The sequence below is a fragment of the Diabrotica undecimpunctata genome, chromosome 7 (genome assembly GCF_040954645.1).
Source record: "Diabrotica undecimpunctata isolate CICGRU chromosome 7, icDiaUnde3, whole genome shotgun sequence".
NCBI lineage: Eukaryota > Metazoa > Arthropoda > Insecta > Coleoptera > Chrysomelidae > Diabrotica > Diabrotica undecimpunctata.
In genome coordinates this window covers 65,155,122-65,178,332 of record NC_092809.1, presented here as the reverse complement: position 1 = coordinate 65,178,332, position 23,211 = coordinate 65,155,122, and the positions used below count along the sequence as shown (strand labels likewise).

At 30.9% G+C, this 23,211-nt stretch overlaps 1 protein-coding gene across 1 annotated transcript in view; it reads right to left on the bottom strand.

Moving 5' to 3' along the window:
* The window catches only part of LOC140445458 (microfibril-associated glycoprotein 4-like), a 29,080-nt gene extending 6,749 nt beyond the window's left edge, over positions 1-22,331 (bottom strand). The window contains exons 1-3 of the mRNA XM_072537487.1: positions 22,258-22,331; positions 12,979-13,108; positions 6,781-7,002 (exon numbers count right to left, since the gene is read on the bottom strand). Coding sequence (XP_072393588.1) covers positions 6,781-7,002; positions 12,979-13,108; positions 22,258-22,326 — 421 coding nt within the window. The 5' untranslated portion in view covers positions 22,327-22,331. The remainder of the gene's footprint in view (positions 1-6,780; positions 7,003-12,978; positions 13,109-22,257) is intronic.
* Positions 22,332-23,211: the final 880 nt, after the last annotated feature.

The window sequence follows — 23,211 nt, the reverse complement described above, 5'->3', positions numbered from 1 at the left end:
CAACAATATCCTTTGTAAAATGTTTAAATCTTTCAAACAATACATTGCCGAAGATTTTAGACGCAGATGCTAACAGAGCAATGCCTTTATAGTTTTTACACTCCAATGTATCACACTTTTTATACAACGGACATCTTATTTCCTTAAACCATCCTTCTGGTACCAATTAATTCTGCCATATAAGTACTATTAGTTTATGGATTGCTGCAAAAAAAAAATGATAACCTTCTTTTTTATATATTTCCAAACATATTTCATCGATTCGTGGGGCTCTATTGTCTTTAAGTTTTAGGATGGCTTTGTTTTCAAAACTTCCACAAAATTTATTTTAAATTCTTTTCGGCTACAGCTGTTTCGGCTAATTGCCTTTCTCAAGTGATCTGTTTTTGGCATGGGTTTACACTTTATAGTCTCTAATGAAATAGGTTGAGGAGAGGAGAACTGTTTGTCTCAAGCTGGTCATACAGAATTATTATATCTGTGTTTTTTAATTTGTTGATTTCCATAGATTCTAACAAAGATAGCTTAAGGCCTTTATTTTGAATGTGTAGAATTTTAAATTCGTCATTAAAAGAATGATTATGATCTAGAAGGTGAAGTGCGTATGTAGAATCTGTTTTTCTATTATTGAAAGCCCTTTTATGTTCTGCTATTCGTTTATTAAAATTTCTACCTGTTTGACCAATGTAAGTTTTTGGGCAGTCGCCACATATAAGATTGTACACACCACTGTGTAAGTGTTTTTTATGTTGGCTCTTGTTGTTTTTATTATATTTGCCTAGGTTGTTATTTGTTCTGAAAGCTGGTGTTATTCCTTTCTTTTTTATGTGTTTGGCTATTTTTGTTGATATTTTGCCTGTATATGTAATCGAGCAGAAGGTACTGGGTTTTTTTCTCTGGTGGTGGAAATACTAAGTTCAGGGCTTTCTTGTGTAGTTTTTGATTTAACATTTTATTAATTGTTTGTTCGTTGTATCCATTGTTTACTGCTATTTGATGAATTGTGAATAGTCGTGTCAGTATGGGTAGGTTTATGAAATATGGAGAAGTCATGTTTGTTTTTAAGTATGGTAATTTTTAAATCTAAAAAATTTATGGATTGATTTTGTTCTGTTTCTATTGTAAATTCAATATGACTATGAAAAGAAATAATATACGATAAAAATTGGTCGAGGTGCCTGTTAGTTCCTGTGAAACATACCAGTACGTCGTCTACGTATTTCCACCAATATAAAAACTGTTTGAATATGGGATGTTTTGAAATCTTTGTCTCTAGATGATCCATAAAAATATCTGATAGCAATGGGCTTAGAGGATTGCCCATTATAAGTCCTGTACTGTTATTTGTATATAATTCATTATTAAATTTAAAGTAGTCCTGGTTTATGCAAACTTCAAGAAGATGTAAAATTTCAGATGTAATGATTGGATTTGTACTATTTTGGTCTAAAAGGTTTTTTACTAGAATAAAAGATTCTGTAGGAGGGATACTAGGAAAAAGATTTTTTACGTCAAATGAAATTAATCTGGGGTTGTTAGGTAACTGAAAATGTTGTATTTTATTAACTAGTTCTATTGTATTTTTTATGGTAAATTTAGGTGAAAATTTAGTGTGTTCTAAAATAATCTCTAACAGTTTTTTTGAAAGTTTATATGACGGAGCTGTATAAAAAGACACTACAGGTCTTTACCCAATACAACAGGTGATCACCCAATAAGACCTGTCCTAATCAACCTGGACTGTGTTTATCTTCATTCCCATTTAAATAATAATTTATCTTCATGTTTTCGTAAATTCCATTCTAAAAAGTTAATTTGGTTTGTTTTCTTTAGTTTTAGTTTCTTTCGTAAATTTATTATAAGATTTAATTTTTTTGTTTGTGTTTTAATTTAATGTTCTTTTTATATCTTACTGTAAAATTTGAGTGCTCTAACAAAACAATGTTTACTTAGATTATTTGTTTGAATTTTTAGATTAGATCCGTTTATTTCTGACTGAACGCCGCACGGGCGGTCCCCGGCACTCAATTAGCAATTAGCTTGTCCTGTGCTTTCACCGCCCCTAAGGCGTCCTAGTGTTTTTTTTTAAATTCCAAAATTTGAACTTAGTCTAGTATCCACCAGCTAAAATAAACACTACAACACTATTTAAAACAAACACGTGGCCATCTGGACTTTGTCACTAAAAGTTGCGTAGTCGAATGTATTGAGGTGTTTTTTGTGAAGTCTAATGTGCTGTCTTTTGAATGTTGTTTTGAACAATTTTTACCCTTTAAAAAATTTTTTTGCAATTTTCACCAATGGTATCCCTTTTCATTACTGGTACTTTATAAATTAAGCATAAGTTCAACATTGTATGGACTAGTATTGACAAAGTAAACAAGTATGGACAAAATATATTGAACTTTTTTTTTGGACACAAGAACGGAACCAACACAAATTGATAACGAGGAGGCTTCAATAATATTGAAATTTGAAGTCCAACATGCAATAAACAACTCAAAATCTGGCAGAGCTCCTGGGCCAGATGAACTTCATATCAAGCTGATTAAACTTATAGACGAAGACAATTTAAGTGCAATAACTATACTCTTTAACAACACATACAAATCTGGTTAGATACCTACAGAATGGCTGCTATCGACCTTTGTTCCTCTACCAAAAACCAAGAACCACAAACACTGTAACGACTATAGATTAATCAGCTTAATGTCACACTTATCAAAAAAATTTTTAAAGATTATACATGCAAGATATTCAGAAAATGCTAAGCGGATATGAGTAATAGACAGTTTGCTGTTAGTTAGAATGTTAAACCTAACATTCTTATGGAATGTCTTAAGAGAAAAGGACTCGACAAGAATGACTTTAACATAGTGAAAAATCTCTATTGGAACCAACAGGCTGTGGTAACATTAGATGGAAATAACACGGATGCGTGGCAGCCGTAGCTCTGTGGCTATGTTACTGGCTGAACAAGCTGAAGGGCCCAGGTTCAAATCCCGGCACCGACAAAATTTTCAATTTCTATTTTAACTGTGAGCTGGCATCGTGCGTCGGAGGTCACGTAAAGCCGTTGGTCCTGGCTAAGAAAGTAGTCGTTAAGTCATGTTAGGGGCACTTGCGCGACAGACCTTACCCAGAAGGTTACACGAACTTTACTTTAACATGGATGCCCAACAGATAAGTAGAAGAGTAAGACAAGGCTGTGTACTTTCACCATTGCTATTAAATATAAAGTCCGAAGAGTTATTTATGCAAGCACTTGAAAACTGCACAGAAGGGAAAAAGATAAATGGTGAAAATATAAAGAACATCCGCTATGCTGATGATACAGTCATTATCGCTGAAAGTGACACAGACCTGCAGACGTTACTAAACTTTGTGATACTGGGGAACAGTTTGGTTTAACAATAAACACAACGAAAACAAAAACCATGGTTATCAGTTAGAGGAGCAAAGTCATTACAAGGATCCAGATCCAGATCCAGAGTCTGGATTACGGAAGATCTAAATCCAAAATCAGAAATTCGCTCAAGAATAGAGCAATCAAGAGCAGCCTTTTTGAAGATGAGGAAATTTCTGATTAACCAAAGACTCAATCTGTAAATCCGATATCGGATGGTAAAATTTAATATTCACTCTTTATTGTGTTAATATTGTGCCTGGACTGTTAATATTGAACGAAAAAGGTGTTTTGGTAGACGACAAATATCCTGGCTGAAAAACATTCGTGACTGGACCGGATTAAACACACAGACGCTCTTAAAAAAATCAGAAGATAGAGACGAATTTGCAATAGTGATGGCAAACCTTCATTAATGGAGACGGCACTAGAAAAAGAAGAAATATTGTAAAACCTTAGTTACTTATATTAGTTATTTTATTGTAGCATAGCTCTGAGGATGACTTTGTGAGCCGAAATCGCTCAGCTAGGAATCAACTATTTTACACACTCAAAAAATAATTTTCTTCGCCATGTTTTTGAAAAATAATATATTGTGGTAGATATAATATATTTAGTTGATTTATATAAGGTTGAATGCTCGAATTAATGAACTTTGAAAAATTAAAGGCAAATATCGAGCACAATTTTAATAATCAAATCTTGCCCAAGTACTTTCGCTTTCTACAGCGTCATCAGGGGCATCTGAAATAAGCCAAGAAACATTTTTTTATTTAAATGAAGAAAATTGATTAACTTCGATAAAAAAACTCGATGATAATGGATGGATTAATGGATGATAAAAGTTTTTTGTAATTAACGTTTTAAACTTACTTCGTCAAATTTGGGCTATCCAGCAAGCGCAGAATGTAATAAACATGAAATTAAACATAAATTGTACATAACACTACACTAAAACAAGGACAAACAGTTTAAAATTATTTAAAAATTGTTCTACGCTACATTCTTGTCAGCAACAGGAGAGAGAATGGTATTTAACGGAAATGTTAAGGTGGCATGTGACATATGACAACTTTGATGGGCAGTCACAATCATGGATATGTGATCTGCACGTGTTAAAATTCTGTGTAAGTAAGCTGGCATTGATCAAAGGTCCAACTAACACTACTATAGAAAGTCAGCTTATGAAATATGACATATAGAATATTTTAATTTAACTAGATTGTATAATCCAGATCTCACACTTACACCTGTCTGTAATAATGAGGTTGTTAGTTTGAGAGCAAATGAAGTGGACATAAAGTGTGAATAAAAGAAATAGACTAAACAATCTATTAGACAGTGGGTGGTTGACTACAATAAAATGGTCTACCAGGCACTATCATTACTGTAAAAAAGAGAAAAAATCTGACTATGAAATTGAAATACTAAAAATTAAAACAAAATTGAAAGCAGTGTATAAATGGGGTATAATTCAATTAGTTCAGTTAAACCCCCAGTCAATGGAGAACTATAAAACTAATGTAAAAGCGTTACTAAATACCAACTGACCAACAGTGGGAGATGTTGAAATATACAACTGTGGAATTGGTATGTCCAAATTACGCAGAGGTGCGGAGAGTGTAATTAACGCCAACTATAGATCAATTGAACTTGAGCAATCTAGTTCTGTAAATTAATGAAGAATACAATAGTAATGCTGATCAAAGTATGAAATTAATATATTCTTAATGGGTACACTCAGTGCAGGAAGTCTAAACAGCCGAGCTAGGTCCACTACGAGGTGAAGCTGCAATAAAGTTTTTAAAAATAGGTTTAAACTTAGTATAATTTAAATTCATGTAAGTATTAAGACAATGAGAGTTTCCATTTGTTTCCATTGTGATCTCCAAATCTTCCAATAAATTCAACTCCAAATAGTTTTCCTTAATGTCATATAAAATAGATGAACCAGATGAATAGATGATGAATAGATGAAACGTTAAAATTTTGTTTACTAGATAATAAATGTTGACCAAAACTTGAAGAGTTTGGTCTTTTCAAATGTACTGAAACTCTAGTAGATAACTTTCTAATGGTTCTACCTACTTAAGAGGCATCACAATGATCACACTTTAATTTATAAATACCACTTTTGTCAAGTGTGTTCATCCTATCTTTGGTGTTGATTAAAAAGGAACCTAAAGTGTTGTGTAACTTGAAAGGAAATTTTGATGTTTTCAATTGTAGAAGTAAAAAGTTTAGCTGCTTTATTGAAAATGTTGCTAATATAAGTAAAAGGAAAATATCTAATGTTGTTAGAAGCATATGGTTGAAGAAGACATTGTGATGAATATGCAAGCTTTTGTGCAATTTTGAGTTTACCTTTATTTAGAAGCTTATGGATAATGTTGGGATCATAACCATTATTGAACGCAATTTGCTTGAGAGTACTAAGTTCTAAATTAAGGTTATCATTTAAAAGTGGAAATTTGTGTAACCTGTGAATATAACTATTGAAAGCAGCCATTTTATGTTGGGTTGGATGGTTAGATGTCTCATGTATAACATGATCTGTTTGGGTGGGTTTTCTGTAAATATGTATTGTATTTAAGAGAATCTTTATTAAGAGATATAGTTATAGTCAAGAAGTTCAGCTTATTGTCAGATTCTGGTTCCAATGTAAAAGAGATATTAGGATGGAGGTTATTAAGATCATCCAGAATGTGTAAAGCGTCATCTTAGGTTCCTTGTATAAGAGCTATACAATCATCAACATACCTTGACCAAAAAACCATTTAGTTGTTGTTGCTAAAGTATATTCTTTTACCAAATTCCCATCAGTAAACATGAGCACGTGTTGATATTCGCCGTCTCATTCGTCAAGAGGCTATAAAAATTAATTTATTACCGTAAGCGAGACATATTCTCATGTTACAGATCCTAATTTGCCATCATTTTAAATTCAAATTGTATCGTGTTGATTTTTAAGTTAATTATATTGTGTTATATTTATGTTATAGTTATTGTTAAGTTATTTACTGGTCGTGTTATTTTTTAGAGTTTAGTTTAATTGTGATATAATGATTAAATTTCAAGAAATTCTTACACTAACAGTTTCAAAATTAAATATTTTTAAAAATCATATGATACATAGGTCGAACATCAGTACGACTCTGTTTGGCTTACACGTGGTTATGTTGACGATTGGGCATTTGTAGAATGAATAGGGTTTAACAAATTTCAGTTTTAAGCTGTCCAAAAAATATCAGCTAGAAAAGGTAATAATGGAGATCCCATTGCTAAACCTGTTAGTTTTTTATATATTTTTTGGTTAAATTGGAAGAAGTCCAGTATATATTTAGTTAAACTCTAAAAACTTTCTATTTTCTTACCGCTTTCTAAAATTTCTCTGCAGCTCCTTGGATATACGTGTTCAGCTTCGGACAATGTTCTTGCTGGATTCAAAAGACAAAACCATGGTTGACTTTTTCCAACCAGATATTTGCACTGATCAAATACACTTTTAAAAGTATTTTCGTATTCCTGTAAAGTATTTATTTTATCGATTGCGAATGAAAATTTCATGGGAACCTGTACGTACTCTTCTTTGGTACCTACAAGCATAATATAAATTAAATAACAATAAAACTAGCACAATGTGTCTACAGAATAACGTTATATGTAATATTTGGCAAATGTCCAAGATTAGCGCTTATATTTGTTAATTTTACTTAAGCTTTTCTGCACAATCAAAAACTTATTGCCGTTTTTTACAACATGGTGACATCTTATATTAAAAACACTTTGGGCTTAGATTGTTTAAAGGCATATGCTGCCTATTAAAAATTTTTATAGAAGCACGAACTTTTCGAGTTAGAACCAATGGATTTCATTTTCGAGACAAGTACTTCAAAACGACACTCCACAAAGATCTACTATAAGTCCAACACTCTTTCTAACTGTAATAAATAGCATTTTAAGTCAAATAAAGCTACCTCTATTTAGTAGTCTATATCAAATGACTTGATCCTTTATCTAAAAAACAAACAATGTAACTCTGGAATCACATATATTACGAACTGCCTTATACACAACTGAAAGCTGGTCTCCAAATACGAGTTTTGTGTTCTCTGAATAAAAGACACGTTACTCAATTTTTAAATATTAAAAATATCCAAATTTTTAATTAAGATCAAACAGAGTTATTCTAAGACAATTAAAAAAGCGGGTGTGGCGCCGGTAGAAGTTATACTTCTATACACGCGTTCGTCGTTACAAATTTATATGGGAGTCAATCTGCACAATCAATATGTAATGCTATAGGTAAGAGAGAGCAGAAAGAGAAAAAAATTATGTATATAGGTATATGGTGCATCGTTTGCTGTATATAAACATTTGACCTGTAATAGGAGTATCGTAAATGAAGGATTGATTCAATAGTTTAATGAAAATATATATTTTTATTTTCATATATGTATAAAAAGAGTTGAATGCAAAATAAAATTTTTACACATACTCTGCAGTAAAATTCATTGTTAATTTTGTTATTAATATAAAAATACAATACAATACACTGCAACATAATTCAGTATTTTAATACAATACAAATTAAAATACAATATTCATAAATATTTAAAAATGACAATAAACATAACTTACGCATATGTTTAATTTACCATGATAATAATAAAATAATAAAAAAATAATAAATAATATTTAATAAATATTACATATGTTTAGAAAAGAAACATTTTTTTTCTCGAGAGAGAAAGAGAGAGAAAATATATCTTCTGTCTCTCTCTTACCCATATCTAACATATGTATTTATTTTGTCGATTCACTCAATATACACGAATACACACAAATTTCCAACGTCGAACGCGCGTATAGAAGTATAACTTCAAAAAATGTTTGTGGAAGATAAAAATAAAAAACCAACAACTCGGATTATATTGTAAATTTTCATTTTATTTTAAAATTTAGCATTTTTGCGTATATTTCATATATTTAATAAGACTAACGTGAGGTTTTTTAAATATTTTAAAAATAAAAAAGAAAATTCAAATTGGGATTCGAACTGGCATATACCAGCGTCTTAAACGAAACACGTAAGAAATTTGCCAATTAGACATAACAGTAACGTATTTCAAAATTGACAGTTCTCGGTTATGCAGTGATTTATTGTAATTGTTATTTTGAAATACAAAAGCCTTAAATAATTATGAACATTTAATAAATAATAAAAAACCTATCACATAAATAATAATATTAATATATATTATATTATATATATAATATTATATATATAATATTATATATATATAATATTATATATATAATATTATATATATATATATATTTATATATATATATATATATGTATATATATATAATATAATATTAAATATATATACAAAAGGAACATTTTTGTTCCCGATAGAGAAAGAGAGAGAAACTATATCTAATGTCTCTCTCTTACTCATATCTTACATATGTAATGATTTCACCGATTCACTCCTGTGCAAATTTCCAAAGTCGACCGCGCCTATAGAAGTATAACTTAACAAAAATTAAAATTTCTAAGGACTTTCTTTTGAACGTAACTTAAAATGAAAGAGCCACATAAATAATGTGCAACGTTCTTGCCCATCCAAAAATAACCTACTAAAAGTGCTGTCAAATACCTCTTGGGGGGCTGAAACATCCTTACTTACTCTATACAGATCATTAATACGAAGTAAATTGAACTACGGCTGTTTATGCTACGATACTGCTAATAGAAGATCGTTAGAAACACTTGACTGCATTCAAAACATATGCATTAGTTTTAGGTGCCACAAGAACCAGTCCAGTAAATAGCTTACAAGTTTTTGCTAATGAACTGCCTTAAGCCAGCTTTTGTCACTAAATTTCGTTGCAGAATTTTTCCAAACAAAACCGACGTACTATACCCTCCAATGTTTTGCAGAACAAATGTATCCTCCGATTATTACAGCAACATTGAAATAAATATGCTACCATTTCCTGAGCACATAAAACGTATTGTTTTTAGTTTAAAACAAATAAGTCTTACTATGCCTATTCGTATGGATAACCAAACCTCCAAAACTAGATACATATCTAAAAGAGCTCCCCAAAGATTTCACACATTCTTTCCTTATCCATCCAGCTTGCAAAAATCCAATATCCAAATATCCAATAAACTGGTAAATCTTCACTGATGCTTCAAAATATGATGAAGGGCATGTTGCAGCTTATATCTGCAAAAACATCAAGTTCATCGTACAAATCTTAATAAATTGTTGTATATATACCGGATACAACTTACGTCAATTCACCAGGCCATGAAAAAATGTAGTTTTATCAAAGCAAATGTGTTATTATCACGGATTCAATTATCTCATTACTTGGAATAAAACAGTTATATATAACTCACGCTATAACTCTTAAAATCGAAGAAGAGTAATCTCATCTACAGGCTGACCGAAAAGCTTTTTGCTAAATCTGGGTACCTTCCCATATGGGAATAAGTGGCAATAACAAAGTAAACTCCCTGGCAAGAAATGCCGAACAAAATATTACTTAGGATCATACTAAGACCAAACTCAAAGAATGCCTAGGTCATCTCACTACACTCATCTTACTAAGTAAAATAAAAGACCAAGTCATCACCAAACGACTTCTAATAGGACATACACTACTTACTCACAAACATTTCTTTAATAAGGAGGCTGTTCTGATGTGTACCAAGTGCAACACTCAATTAAAACATATAATAATCGAGTGTCCAGTATACAACAATGAAAGGATGGCTTGTGCTCTGAGTGATAATTTAAAAAATGTGCTGACTTCAAATTTAATATATTTATTAAATAATCTCAAAACAACCAAACTATATACTAAATTGTGAAGTATTTTTATGTAGTAATATGTATCTTAGGTCTGTGCATGTCTTCCCTCTAATATTTCTTAATGGTTAATGAATATCATCAGCGTCATCATTATCAACATGTATGCGTCCACTGCTGGACATATGTCTCCCTCAGCTCTTTCCGTTTGTCTCTATCTTGTGCGGCTTGCATCTTCAGGTCATCAAATCATCTAGTTGGTGGGCTTCCCCTGCTCCGTATTGCTTCTTGACTTGGTCTCCACTGTAACATAAGTTTTGTCCATCGGTTGTCTAATAATCTTGCAACGTGTTTTGCCAAATTCCATTTTAACAACGCGATTTTTTCTATGGCGTCTGTTGTTTTTGTTCTACGACGTATTTCTTCGTTTGGGATTCGGTCTCTCAAAGAAACGTCCAGCATCTGGCGCTCCATAGCCATCTGAGTCACACGAATTTTATTAACTAGCTTTTTTGTGATTGTTAATGTTTCCGCTTTATAGGTGAGTACAGGTAACACGCATTGGTCATAATAAAGACTCTAAAAGAAATGAAAAGGGAGTGCTGCCCGTCTGTTATGATCCGTAAAGAAAAACTAAGCCAAAATACCAAAGAGCTAATAGGTAAAATAAGACATCTGACGGAAAAATATGGCTGCAACTACACAACAATAAAGAAATTAAATTAATATATCCACCGGTCAATCCTAAAAGACGTAGGAGAAAACAATACAAGAGAAATAACTAAAATAATTCAAGAAAACAAAAGTTTAAAAGTTTTGAGGCGAAATACGAACAACATAGGCAACAAAAGTATGTACAAAATAAAAAACAAAGATGGAAACATTACTACTGATAGAACCAAAATCCTTGAGGTTGTCGAATCTTTTTGTCGTGAAATATATGAGAGCACCGACAAAAGGCAAGATCAGCCCCTGCCCAAAATCACAAACCAGAATTAATGACAGAAATAACTCCATGCGAAATCAAAATGGCACTTTTAGAAATGAAAAATAACAAATCAATTGGCGATGACGGAGTAGTGATCGAAGCGATCAAACTAGGTGGAAATAAAATTATCCAGGCTTTGGTCAAGCTTTTCACAATTGCATCTACCAAGAAAAAACTCGTTTTTAATGAAACGATGCAATCATTATTTTATTACACAAGCAAGGAGACATAACAGATTTAAAAACTAACGCCCTATCAGTGTGCTTTCACACATATATAAACTTTTCACAAAAATTATCAAAAAAAGACTGGACGCTAAATAATACTTCTCTCAGGCTAGAGAACAAGCTTAACTTAGATCGGGATACAGCACTAACGACCACTTGGAGAATAAAACAAATCATTGGCACTAATATTTGTCGACTACGAGAAAGCTGATAAAAGCATTGACAGAATGCCGAGTAGACCATCGCTACACTAACATAATCAAATATATCTACCAAAATACCACAGCTAGCGTAGGATATCTGAACAAGAAACAAATAAATTCTGTATACAGCGAGGAGTACGGCAAGGAGACACCGTTTCTCCAAAGCTTTTCACGATGCTTTTAGACCATACTTGTGAGAATGCACATCTCAATGAGCATGGTATCAATATAAATGTAGAGAAGCTCAGTCATTTAAGATTTGCAGATGACATCGTCCTTATAGCCGATCGTATGGATGGTGCAATAATAATGTATGAAAAATTATATCACGCTTTCTTGGATGCCGGACTAAAGATGAATATGAACAAGATGCAAATAATGACTAATCTGGTGCTAAATCGAAATATTGCTGTTGATGGAAGAAATATTGTGCAGACTACATCGTAAAGGTACTTAAGACAAAAAATTCGGTTGGGCAGAGATAACCAGATTTGTGAGCTCCCACGTCGCATAGGATTTGTCTGGACAGCGTTTGGTAAATTAAACTATGTATTTAAATCGGATCAATGCCTCAAAAGGAGAATCTTTGACCAATATGTGTTACCTGTACTCACTTATGGAGCAGAAAGAAAAATCTTTTGCCAATGTGAGGCTGGTATGTTTGTGTAAATAAAAAAAACTACAAGTACATGAAGGCAGCATTGCAAAAGACCAGGGTAAAAGTTTACATTAAAACAATTATAAAGAGCATTAAACAGAGGCAACGTATTGATGACATGTTGCATATTTTATTTAAATAATCACTTACTACTTTGCACTGTAAGTATTATTTTAAATATTTTCTAAATGTTTTTAAGTAGGTAAATGTGGTCCTGGTCATTTTCGAAGGCACAGGACCACATTAAGCTACTTCTCAACATTAACAAAATATCGTACCAAAATCAGGCTAGCAGAACCAGCCCAACATTGAAATGCCATTGGGGAAAACCAATATAGTAAAAAAACTGTTGTTTTGAAATGAAATTAAAGTGAATTAAGTTAAGATTAGATAAAAGATAAGATTCCTTTGTCTAACTTTGTACTTTATTTCCAAAATCGGAAGGTTTAAAAAGTTAAATCAAAAGAATTGAAAGGTTTAAGTGATATGTTTAAGTTTATTTGCTATTTTATGGAATTAAGTCAATTAGCCCTTTAGTTTATAGAAATCATACGTAGAGGTGTCTCAGATCTATATAATCGTATAAATTGAACAATAGTGTGTATATACATACGCGATTAAATATAATAGAGTTAGTTTAAAATTAACATCAAATAATAGTTTTACCTAGATCAACGTCCTCACTTTGTGGATAAAGAAGTCTTCCCAAGTCATTTTTCCACGAATTAGCCTTTCCTTCTACCTTGACATCTAAAAGCTTTGTAAATTTTACATTAACAGGTTCTGCAGCTGATACCTGAAAATAAAATATAATTCTAAATTCGAAACGGCCCTCATCATATAAGAGATTAAAAATAAACCGAAAACAAATTTGACAGAAAACATTTTATCCTTCTTCCTTCCTGTATATAGGCTTTCTTGCATCTTCTTCAATCTTAGCCTCCTAAATTGTCTAAGTTGTTGCTACATCACATCACATTTTATCCAATAGTACTTTTTATAAAATAGTCCAGGATGTGACAGTAAAAATAGTAGAAATCCTCTGAATTTTTTTACATACATCAATTTGCTTGAAATTATTACGGTAGTTGAAAAATAGATCAAAGATCAAAATGTACCCTACTTAAATATGTGCTTGTCTTCTGGGTGTGGTTACCACCCCTACTGAACGGTAAAAAAGTTTATAAAAAAAATCATGGTAGTCATTACAATAATTGTAAATTTTAAGACAAAAATGTTCTTAAGAGTGTTTTCAAAAAGTAAATATTTTTGAAGTTGTTCGTGACTAAAAGTTTACAAATTACATATCAAAAAAGCATATTTTAAACGGTTTTTCGCAAATATATTTTTTGATATATAATGAAGAATATAAAACAAAGAGATTAATGTTTTATTATTAGCATAATCTTAGCAATAACAAAGTTATGGTTGTTAGAATGTAGACTATTATTCATCGAATACAAAAATCCAAACATAAACGTGATATTGAATAACCGGAAAAAAGTTTTTAATGGAAAACTTATAGCAAATGTTTTAAAGATCATTGAAAAACCTTTAAAATTACCACGGTTAAAGTGGTCATGGTAAAAATTTGCATGAAAATTAAGGTCATTAATTTATTACTAAAATAAAGTCCGCTTATATTTTTTGTGACGCAAAAAGTAACAACCTCACCGCCGCCAAAACCAGCCAGTGTTCATTTATAATTTACTTCATTTACATAAAAATATTACATTCTGATTTGGAAGGTTTAGTTTTTAAAAAAATCCAGGTTTAATATAAAGACACTATTTTTTTAAATTTCTCAAAAACTCCTCTTTATTTTCAAAATAATTTATCAACTAAAAAATAAATACAAAAAACCCTAAATAAAAATAAACCGCTTTCTTTTTTACTAAAGATTGTGACTTTTTTTTTCTACAAGCTTAATAATATAATAATAAACGATATATGACGGTTTAGAGATTGTATTCGCATGCTTTTAGCACTTTCAACTCCTTCCATCACAACTCTTTTCAAAACGAAACGCTTGAAAAAAATTTGTTATACACTTTGTTGCTTTTAAAATAAACTACAAGATGTTGTATATTAAATTTAAAGCCTTTCGTTTTAAAAAGGTTCGCGCTGAAAGGGCTTAAAGATTGTGCTAAACTCATGCGAATACAACATTAAAACAATCCTATCTCATTTAAATTCTAGTTTAAATAAATAAAAAAGATCGAAATACCTTAAAAAAAAACGCCGTTTTATATTTTAGCATTTTCCTTTCTTTTTTTTAGTTGTTGAGTTATTTTGAAACAAATCTCAAAAAGATTTTTTGAGAACTTTCGAAAATAGTGACATCATTTTAAACTCGGATTTTTTTCCAGTTAAACTTTTAAAACTTTTTTTATATAAAAATAAAAAAAAAGTAAATGAACAACAAATAGTTTCAACCAGAATAATTTGGGAGTGTGGGATGAGTTTTTTATTTTTAGCGTTACAAAAAATATAGCGGACTTTATTTTAACTAGAACTTACCTAAAGTTTTATGCAAACCACTTTTACTAGTGGTCATTTTAAAGGTTTTTTAAAATATTTTAAAAGTTTCTATAAGCTTTGTATGAAAAACTTACCGTTTTTCAGGTATTCGCCATCATATGTGTGTATTTTTGTATTCGGTGAATAAAAGTCTACTTTGAAACAGCCATAACTTTATTAATATTAAGTTAATAATAATAATACATAAAATATCTTTGTTTTATAAGCTTCGTTTCATATCCAAACGGTTTCCCGATAATATCACAATTTTTGGAATTCGGGAAAAACCGTTTAAAAATATACTTTTTTGACGTATATTTTGTGAATTGTCAGTCATGAAGACCTCAAAAAATATCGACTTTTTCAAAAAGAATTTACTATTCTAGCGTCTTTTATTATTTTTTAACCGTATTACGTTAAGATCTGTACGAAAATTTAGATCATTAAAGACATGATAGACAGACTTCGTTCAACCGCAACTTTGTTCCCATCCATCGACAGTTAATTTCTTAACCTCCATACTTCTCTTAATTTTACTCAATAAGTTCTCATACCTTATTTTGCTTACCTACTTATTAATAACTTCATAATTTCTTCTATTTGTATCATACTTTTTTACCTAATTAACTACAATTAATTTACCTAGCTCATATTAATATCAACTATCAATCATCCAATATTTTTCTCTTTCTACTACTCTGACCCTCTTGTTCATGTTAATCTCTTGAATATCAAATATAACACATTTCCATACTTTGTAATAATTAATTTTTACTTTTATTCTAGTGTTACCATTATCATTACTTCCTTCTTAACGAAATATTAACTCATTCAGTCTGTCATGTCTTTCATTATTAATCTTTTTTTTCTATTTCTTGAACAGTTTATTTTATACTTTCAACATTTGGCTGCCATGACACTCTTCATAAAATATTCCTTTTACATATTTATAACAGTACACCAAATAATACTTAATTTATTTTCTATTCATAATCTCTTGACCATAAAGATTTTATATCATTTTATATAATTTGATTTTACATTAATACATTATACTGACAAAGCATTACTTCAATAATCATTAAGTGTCCTCCTTTGTCTCTTTAATATTTTTTCATTCAATTTCACAATTTACATTTTTAACTTATGACATTTACCATAATTCGTTCATCACTGTCACTACCAAATTTTGTCTTATGACTCTTTCGATTATTTACTGTCTCTTATGAGTAATGCAACATAACCTTAAGTTAACAATCACATTCCAATACAATTTACAGTAATCTATAAAAATTATTTTTTTTTTTCGCATTTAGTTATTAAACCATTTAATTCATTTTTAATGTGCTCCTCTTTTTCTGATTAATTTAATTTTATACTCAATTCATAAAATATAAACAAATACGTATAAATATTAATAAAAATAATAGCTACTGCCTTAATTTTAATAAACTAATCGAATTTATATTCATACGTAGTCAACATAAGGGTCATTGACTAGGTTCATATTTTAAAAATGGACTGTTAATCTTGTTTCGAATGGCATTGTCGCTGTAAACAGTCAATTATTACTTTCGACATATCAAATTAGTTAGCATTTACCATACCTACAGTTCGGATATAGAAAACATTTTCGAGTAGGGACTTATGTTCCCAGTAGGCGTAGGAATCTAAGTTCATCGACATATTGCCAGATAATTTAATAATTTTAAGTGTGGTTTAATTCATTACAACCCACCCACTTTTTGTTTTTGAGAATATTGTGCAAGTACTACAAAGTAAGTTATTAAACACATATTTTCATGTAATAGTAAAAATTTTAAGTTACGTTTTTATTAATATAGTAAGATTACTTGCTTTCAGAATCACTGAAGATGGACTGATTAGTTCGAAAACGTTTTAAACTTGATCCTTCTCAATTTTTTAAATTTAATTTTAATTAAATAAATATACCAATTACAACAGAAGTGTTTTACTTAGACGTTCCGGTTTTTTAAAGTTATAATATTTTGTATATTTATTATTTAAAAATATCCTATTGTTTTAACCAAACTTTAATTTAAATAAGAAGCAACTATTTTGGTATGTGTATTGTGTATTTGTTATTTATCTCTAAAATGTACAAAAATCTCTAAAAACTCTAACACAAAAATATAAAGCAAATGATATTAAAAGTGGTAACATTAAAAAAGTCTACAAATATATACGTTCGTCCGTGACGTCTAAAGTTTCTATTCCTCTACTTTAAAAACCCAACCATACTTTATGCTTCTCTGACAAATAATTTTTCGAAACTGTCTTTAGCATTTTTACAGGTTTTTACTAAAGAATCGAATTATAGCTACCTACGCATCCTTACAGCAAGAATTCACAGTGGATCATGTCAAATAATACTTAATTAAAGTTTGCACAGTCGCTTCATCTGGTTTTGATGGTTTAACACCAAAACTGTTAAAAAAGATGCGCAGATACCCTTAACGATAATTATGCAAACTTCTTTCATCCAGAACTCCTTATTCCCTAGTTGGAAATTAGCATCCTTAACCCCCATTTAAAAAAGGCAGCAAACTCGACCCCAACAATTCATCCGATTAGCTTTCTGCCAGTAGTTGGCAAAGTCATGGAAGCCATTATTTCCGAGGAGATGTCCAAATTCCTTCTCCAGAAACATGTTATCCGGGATCTGTCTCTGGTCGCTCCACTCTAACCAATCTTCTATATTATGTTAACGACTGGACGTCATCCCTTAACAGTTCGCAGCCGGTCGACATTGTTTATCTAAATTTTTCTAAAGCCTTTGACCGTGTACCTAAGTGAGACGTCTATATATGCTAGAACATTTAAGAGTTCGCGGTACTTTACTTCATTGGATAGATGATTTCCTGACAGATCGACTTTACGAAGTTAGAGTTGGCGAATCTTTTTCACAGGACATATTAGTGGAAAGTGGAGTGCCTTAGGGTTCTGTCTTTGGACCGCTTTTTAGGGTTTATACCAGCGGTGTTTCTTATTACGGTTCAAGCAAAATATCGCTCTAAGCTGATGATACAAAACTATATGCCAATCTTATCACAAACCAGCTAACCCTTTAAATGACCTTGGACTCTATTTTAACTTGGTGTTCTCAGTGGTTACTACCCTTAAGTGCGGAAAAATGTGTAGTGCTTTGAATTGGTAAAAATAATCCACTTGTGTAGGACTTTGTTAATGGGCAGCGATTAGATTCTCGTACAACGACCTTTTTGTCATCGTAAACAGCAGCCCAACTTGGTCCGCCATATTACCTCCGCCATCTTATCTTATTCAGATGCGTTTTTCGAGAGTTTCAATGCAATCATTCTGTAAACTTTACACTCTTTATGTAAAACCCATAAATGAATACGCTGGACCAACGTGGTATCCTGATTTGGTTCGAGACAAGACTTTGTTGGAAAATGTTCAAAGAAACGCCACTCGAATTCCTTTGGGACCGAAAAGATCTTCTTATGCAGAAAGACTTAGTACGGCTAACCTAACTTCTTTTGATCTTCGCTGATAATGTGGAGACTTAATTACAACATTTAAAATATTAAAATTCAATTTTGAAAATTTCGATGAAATGTTTACCATAAATCAAGATGAACGCCTCAGAGGTCATCAGTTTAAACTAAAAAAGAAAACTTTTCTAAAAGATCAAGACAGAACTTTTCAGCAATTAAAGTTTTTGAGGGCTTAAATAACCTTAATGATAACAATGTCTCTGCTTCCTCTACCAACTCGTTTAAAAACAGACGACCGTTTTATACTATAGTTACAATATTATTTTTCTTTTGAACCAAAAATTGTAATTTTGTTATTTTTTTTTGCAATCTTGTAATTTACTAGTAGGTTACTCATAAAATTTCTTTGTATTTGGGCATAATAGGAACTTGTCCCTCTGCCCTTGATTATATATAATAATAATAACAATCTTTTAAACATACACACATATAACGTGATGATTTAGATTGTTAACACACTCTTTTAAAAGAAAGAAAATTAAGACTTGAGAATAAAGAGACCTTGTGGTGGTCAAACGAAGTTCAAGAAAAAATAGAAAACCAGAAAATTGTATAGTGGCAAGAAAATAGGTTAGACACAGATATCGAGAACTATATAGTCGCCAATATAAAAGCAAAAGCAGCAGTAGTGAAAGCTAAAGCAGAAGCGTATAAAAATCTACACGATCAACCTGATACCAGGAAACGACAAACAATAATATCGCACCCTTAGTGCAAGACTGTAGTAACTCAAAATTTTATGAAAATGAAGTCATCATGGAATTCGATTGTAAACATGCATATCTATCCCCTGTAAAACTTTAGTAACTTTCAAATGCTTAACCGGCTAAATATTACAACAACAACAGTTTAACTATTTTACGTTTTTGAACATAAGTTCCGTGCAAAACTATTGTAATTCTAATGTAACAGAGTTACAACAGTTTTGCACGGAACATTGCAATGGTTTTGATAACAAGCAATGAAAGGCACAAAAAAAGTAAGATATTTGTTATTTTAATATCTATATCTGTGGTGTTTAATTTTAATATACAGCGTGTCTACGTATTCCATTAACGGCCGAGACAATAAACAAAGATTTACGAGACCAATCTATTCATGTAAGTTTTATGTCCTTTGTGTGACAGTATATTTTCCATAAAATGTGTGCGATGTCGTTTGACCATTTATTTATTAGATTGGATTAAAAACACATAAATTAAGACTAATTATTTACAGCCAAAAAGTATTTTTTCTTATGAAAGGGAAACAGTTATCTTAAAGTATATATACGTATCTTATATACGAGAAAAGGACAACAACTAACATAAAATGTGTCTACACTTTTTACAATTTTCTCCGTGCAAAAGTGTTGTAACTTTAAAATTCTAATACTAAATATTATTTTATTTAAATTTCTATTTTTGGTTAATGTAATATAGGCTGAAAAGCATGCAAAATCATAATTAAATGTTAATTTTTCTTAAAACTTATGTCTTATTTCACCGATATTAGCACGAAAATAAACAAAATCGTCTTTATCTCGAAACTTACTTATTTTGACTTACTGCAGTCTTGCACTGAGGGTGCGATATATTAAATAGCCATAAATAGGGCAAACAATGTAAAAGTAAATTAACATTAAATGTACCCGAGACAAAAATAATAAAATACTATTTTACGGAAAGGACGTGAAAAGAGATGGAAAAAAACTTTTGACATTTCACTAAATAAAGAATTTGACAGAAAATCAGTTGAGTTAGTGAAACTAGTGACCCCTGGTTACCAAAATATTAAACAAAAAAGTGGTTCAAACAGTTTAAAAAAATAAAGAAAGATAAAATAGTTAGACCAGATGACATTCCTGGAGGTGGACAGCATTTGAGGATACAGGACTAAGTTGGCTAACTTATTTAATAAAATTATGGAAGTGGGACAAATGCCAGAAAATGGAGAAGCAGTCAGGTAGTATCTGTTCACAAAACTAGGCAGGTATAAAACAAAGTATAAGTACAAAGTACAAAATGACTATCCGATAGTCATTTTGACTTTATACAAGGCAGGTCAACAACAGATGCAATTTTCATTTTAAGGCAGGTAATGGAGAAATCGGAGAATAAAGAAACAAACGTTTATGTGATATTCATTGACCTTGAAAAAGCATATAGTAGAGTTCCGCGAGAGATTCTGTTGTGGACCCTTAATAATAAAAGAGTCCTCGGTGAATATGTGAATATTGTAAGAGACTTAAATAAGGGAATGACAGCTAGTATTACGACAGGTTTGGGAGACATTCAAAAATTGCAGGTAAAAGTAGAATTGCACCAAAGCTCAACGCTTCTCATTATTGGTGGATCAGATAATAGCTGATGTATATGAGATGAAACTACAATTTAACATTCCCTGGTGCTTAATGTATGCTGATGATGTAGTATAAGCAGGGAATAGTAAAAGCAATTAAGAACAAAAACGGAAGCAGTGCAGACAAGTATTTGAGGAAAAAGGTTTAAAAGCTAAAAGGACAAAAGCAGAGTATTTGAAATGTTTATTTAAACACGAAAGTTACTACAAATAAAAGGATATGTTTGGATGGTCAAAATTAATAATTTTATGTAATTTAAGTACCTATGCAGTACAATATTAGGATTGAATGGGTGAAGTAGAAGGAAGCAAGTGGTTTATCTTGTGACAGAAAAATTCCGATGAAGCTGAGGGAAAAATTCTATAAAACAACCACAAGACAAGCTATGATGTATGGAATTAAACATGGCCAGTTAAAAAGAAAGAGAAACAACAAATGAATGTGAAAGAAATGAAAATGTTTAGATGGATGAGTGCAGTGACAAAAAAAATTTTAGAATAAGTATATTAAGGATAGCTAGGGATTGTTGCTAAGATAAAAGAAGTAATCACCCAATACAAAAAATTACTGATCATCAGGTTCGTTAAAGAAATAGTAGAGGAAGAACAACGACGACCTGGGAGGAGACGCTTAGGCAGGTCATGCCAGTAAAATGGGTTGATATAGTCAAAGAGAATGATTATAATATTCGGAATAATCCTGTTGTAGACTTGTTGAGAACAATTTTCTTAAGTTTTGCTGCCAAGCAGTTCTCTTTTTTCCTAGCTTAATGTTTTTCATACACTTTTTTTTGAAGAATGAGTTGTAACATGTCATATATCTGCTTATTTTTTATAATATAGCATCAATATTTTAATTTGCTCTGCCACAAGAAAATAGCTTAATACCAACTTTTAAATAACATTTGCACACATTATAAAGTTTTATCATGTCCTAGCTAGTCCCTAAATAACCAAAAATATTTATATTAAGAAGCTTTAACAAACAATTAAAACTATAGTAGGTATCTACCGCATAGGAAACAGATCCTCTAAAACAATTTTCAAGGCATAATAATTTTTTTTGGACTAAAAATTTGGCCAGCCACTTATTGTGAACAACCCAAAAATTAACTTTGAATAAAAATATATTTCTTTAATAAACACACCGATATTTAACAAAATGACCTTATTGTTGTACTTCATTGATTGTAATTTCTGTAATTATGTACAAGAAAAAAATATCTAAAAAATAATTGGAGCCAATTGTAATAAATAATGTCGAGGGAAATCCTAAAATTCGTTCTTAACAAGGGCTAATTGTATCATGAGAAATACCACAGTTAGCATAGTCTCATTTTATATGCGAAACTAGGATGTGAAAATATTGTCGTAACAGCATATTTAGTAGTATGTTTTAGATTATATTGTTAATCTATGAGTTTGTACTTGAAACCAGTTAAATGAACTTAATTATATAAATAATTTTTAAAAAATGATTTTTGTTTGTCGAAATATAAGTTATATAATGTGAACTAATTCCTATTTGTTTATAAAACTTACTTACTTTTTCAGGCAGAAAAACAGATTCGCCGAACTTGACACATATAAAGAGAAGAACCACAAACGAGATCATTGTGAATAATTAAAATAAAATCAAATGGTTTGGCTATTTATAAGTTTGATTATACAGGAAAAGAATATCACAATTTACAATTATTATCCTTTAACACCCACTAACAAGTTTGTGGGTTTTTTCTTATCTTGCAAAATATGCGGGAATTTTTTACAGAATGTTACTTTATCATTTTTTTTTCTTGTTATCTTCAGCGGTATTGTTGTTGATTAAACGTTAGGAAGATCTCTAACATGTTTGATACATAATATTTATTAAATTATCATCTTTAATTAAATTATTTTGTGTATATCGACTAAAAAATAAGAATTTTAAAATTTACTGACATTAAAAGGATTTTTCGTTTTTGATTTTAAGACTGCTTAAAGGAATCTACACCTGATTTAAATAACGGCGTTTATGTTTTTCAATAATTGCGAAGACACGATCAGAAGGAAGATGCGTGTGTCCCACTACTAGAAATCTATGTTCTATTGTATCAGAGACATTTTCTTTAACTAGTTGTTGCCACAGACATACGACGGTCCAATTTTTGTTTTGTCCAGCGCAATTATCGCTATATACAACAAGCTTCCTATGTTCAGTAGGATTTCCTTTAAAATGCTTATATATTATACTAGCAATCTCATCACTTCCACGTTTTGCTAAGTGTTCGGGCCACATATACATATATCCCATATCTTTAACGCAGTCATGTATTCCTAAGTTATAGGTCCAGATTTTTCGTAAATAAAAAGCAGGACCAACTGTTAATGAAGGTACAGGTAGAGCTTGCTGTAAATCAAAACTGATGACAAGTGTGTCTTTTGTTCTCTTAGCATTTTCTACTTTATCTTTTAGGCTTTTTTGCAAAGCTTCGGCCCTTAGATGATGTAGCTGAAGTTG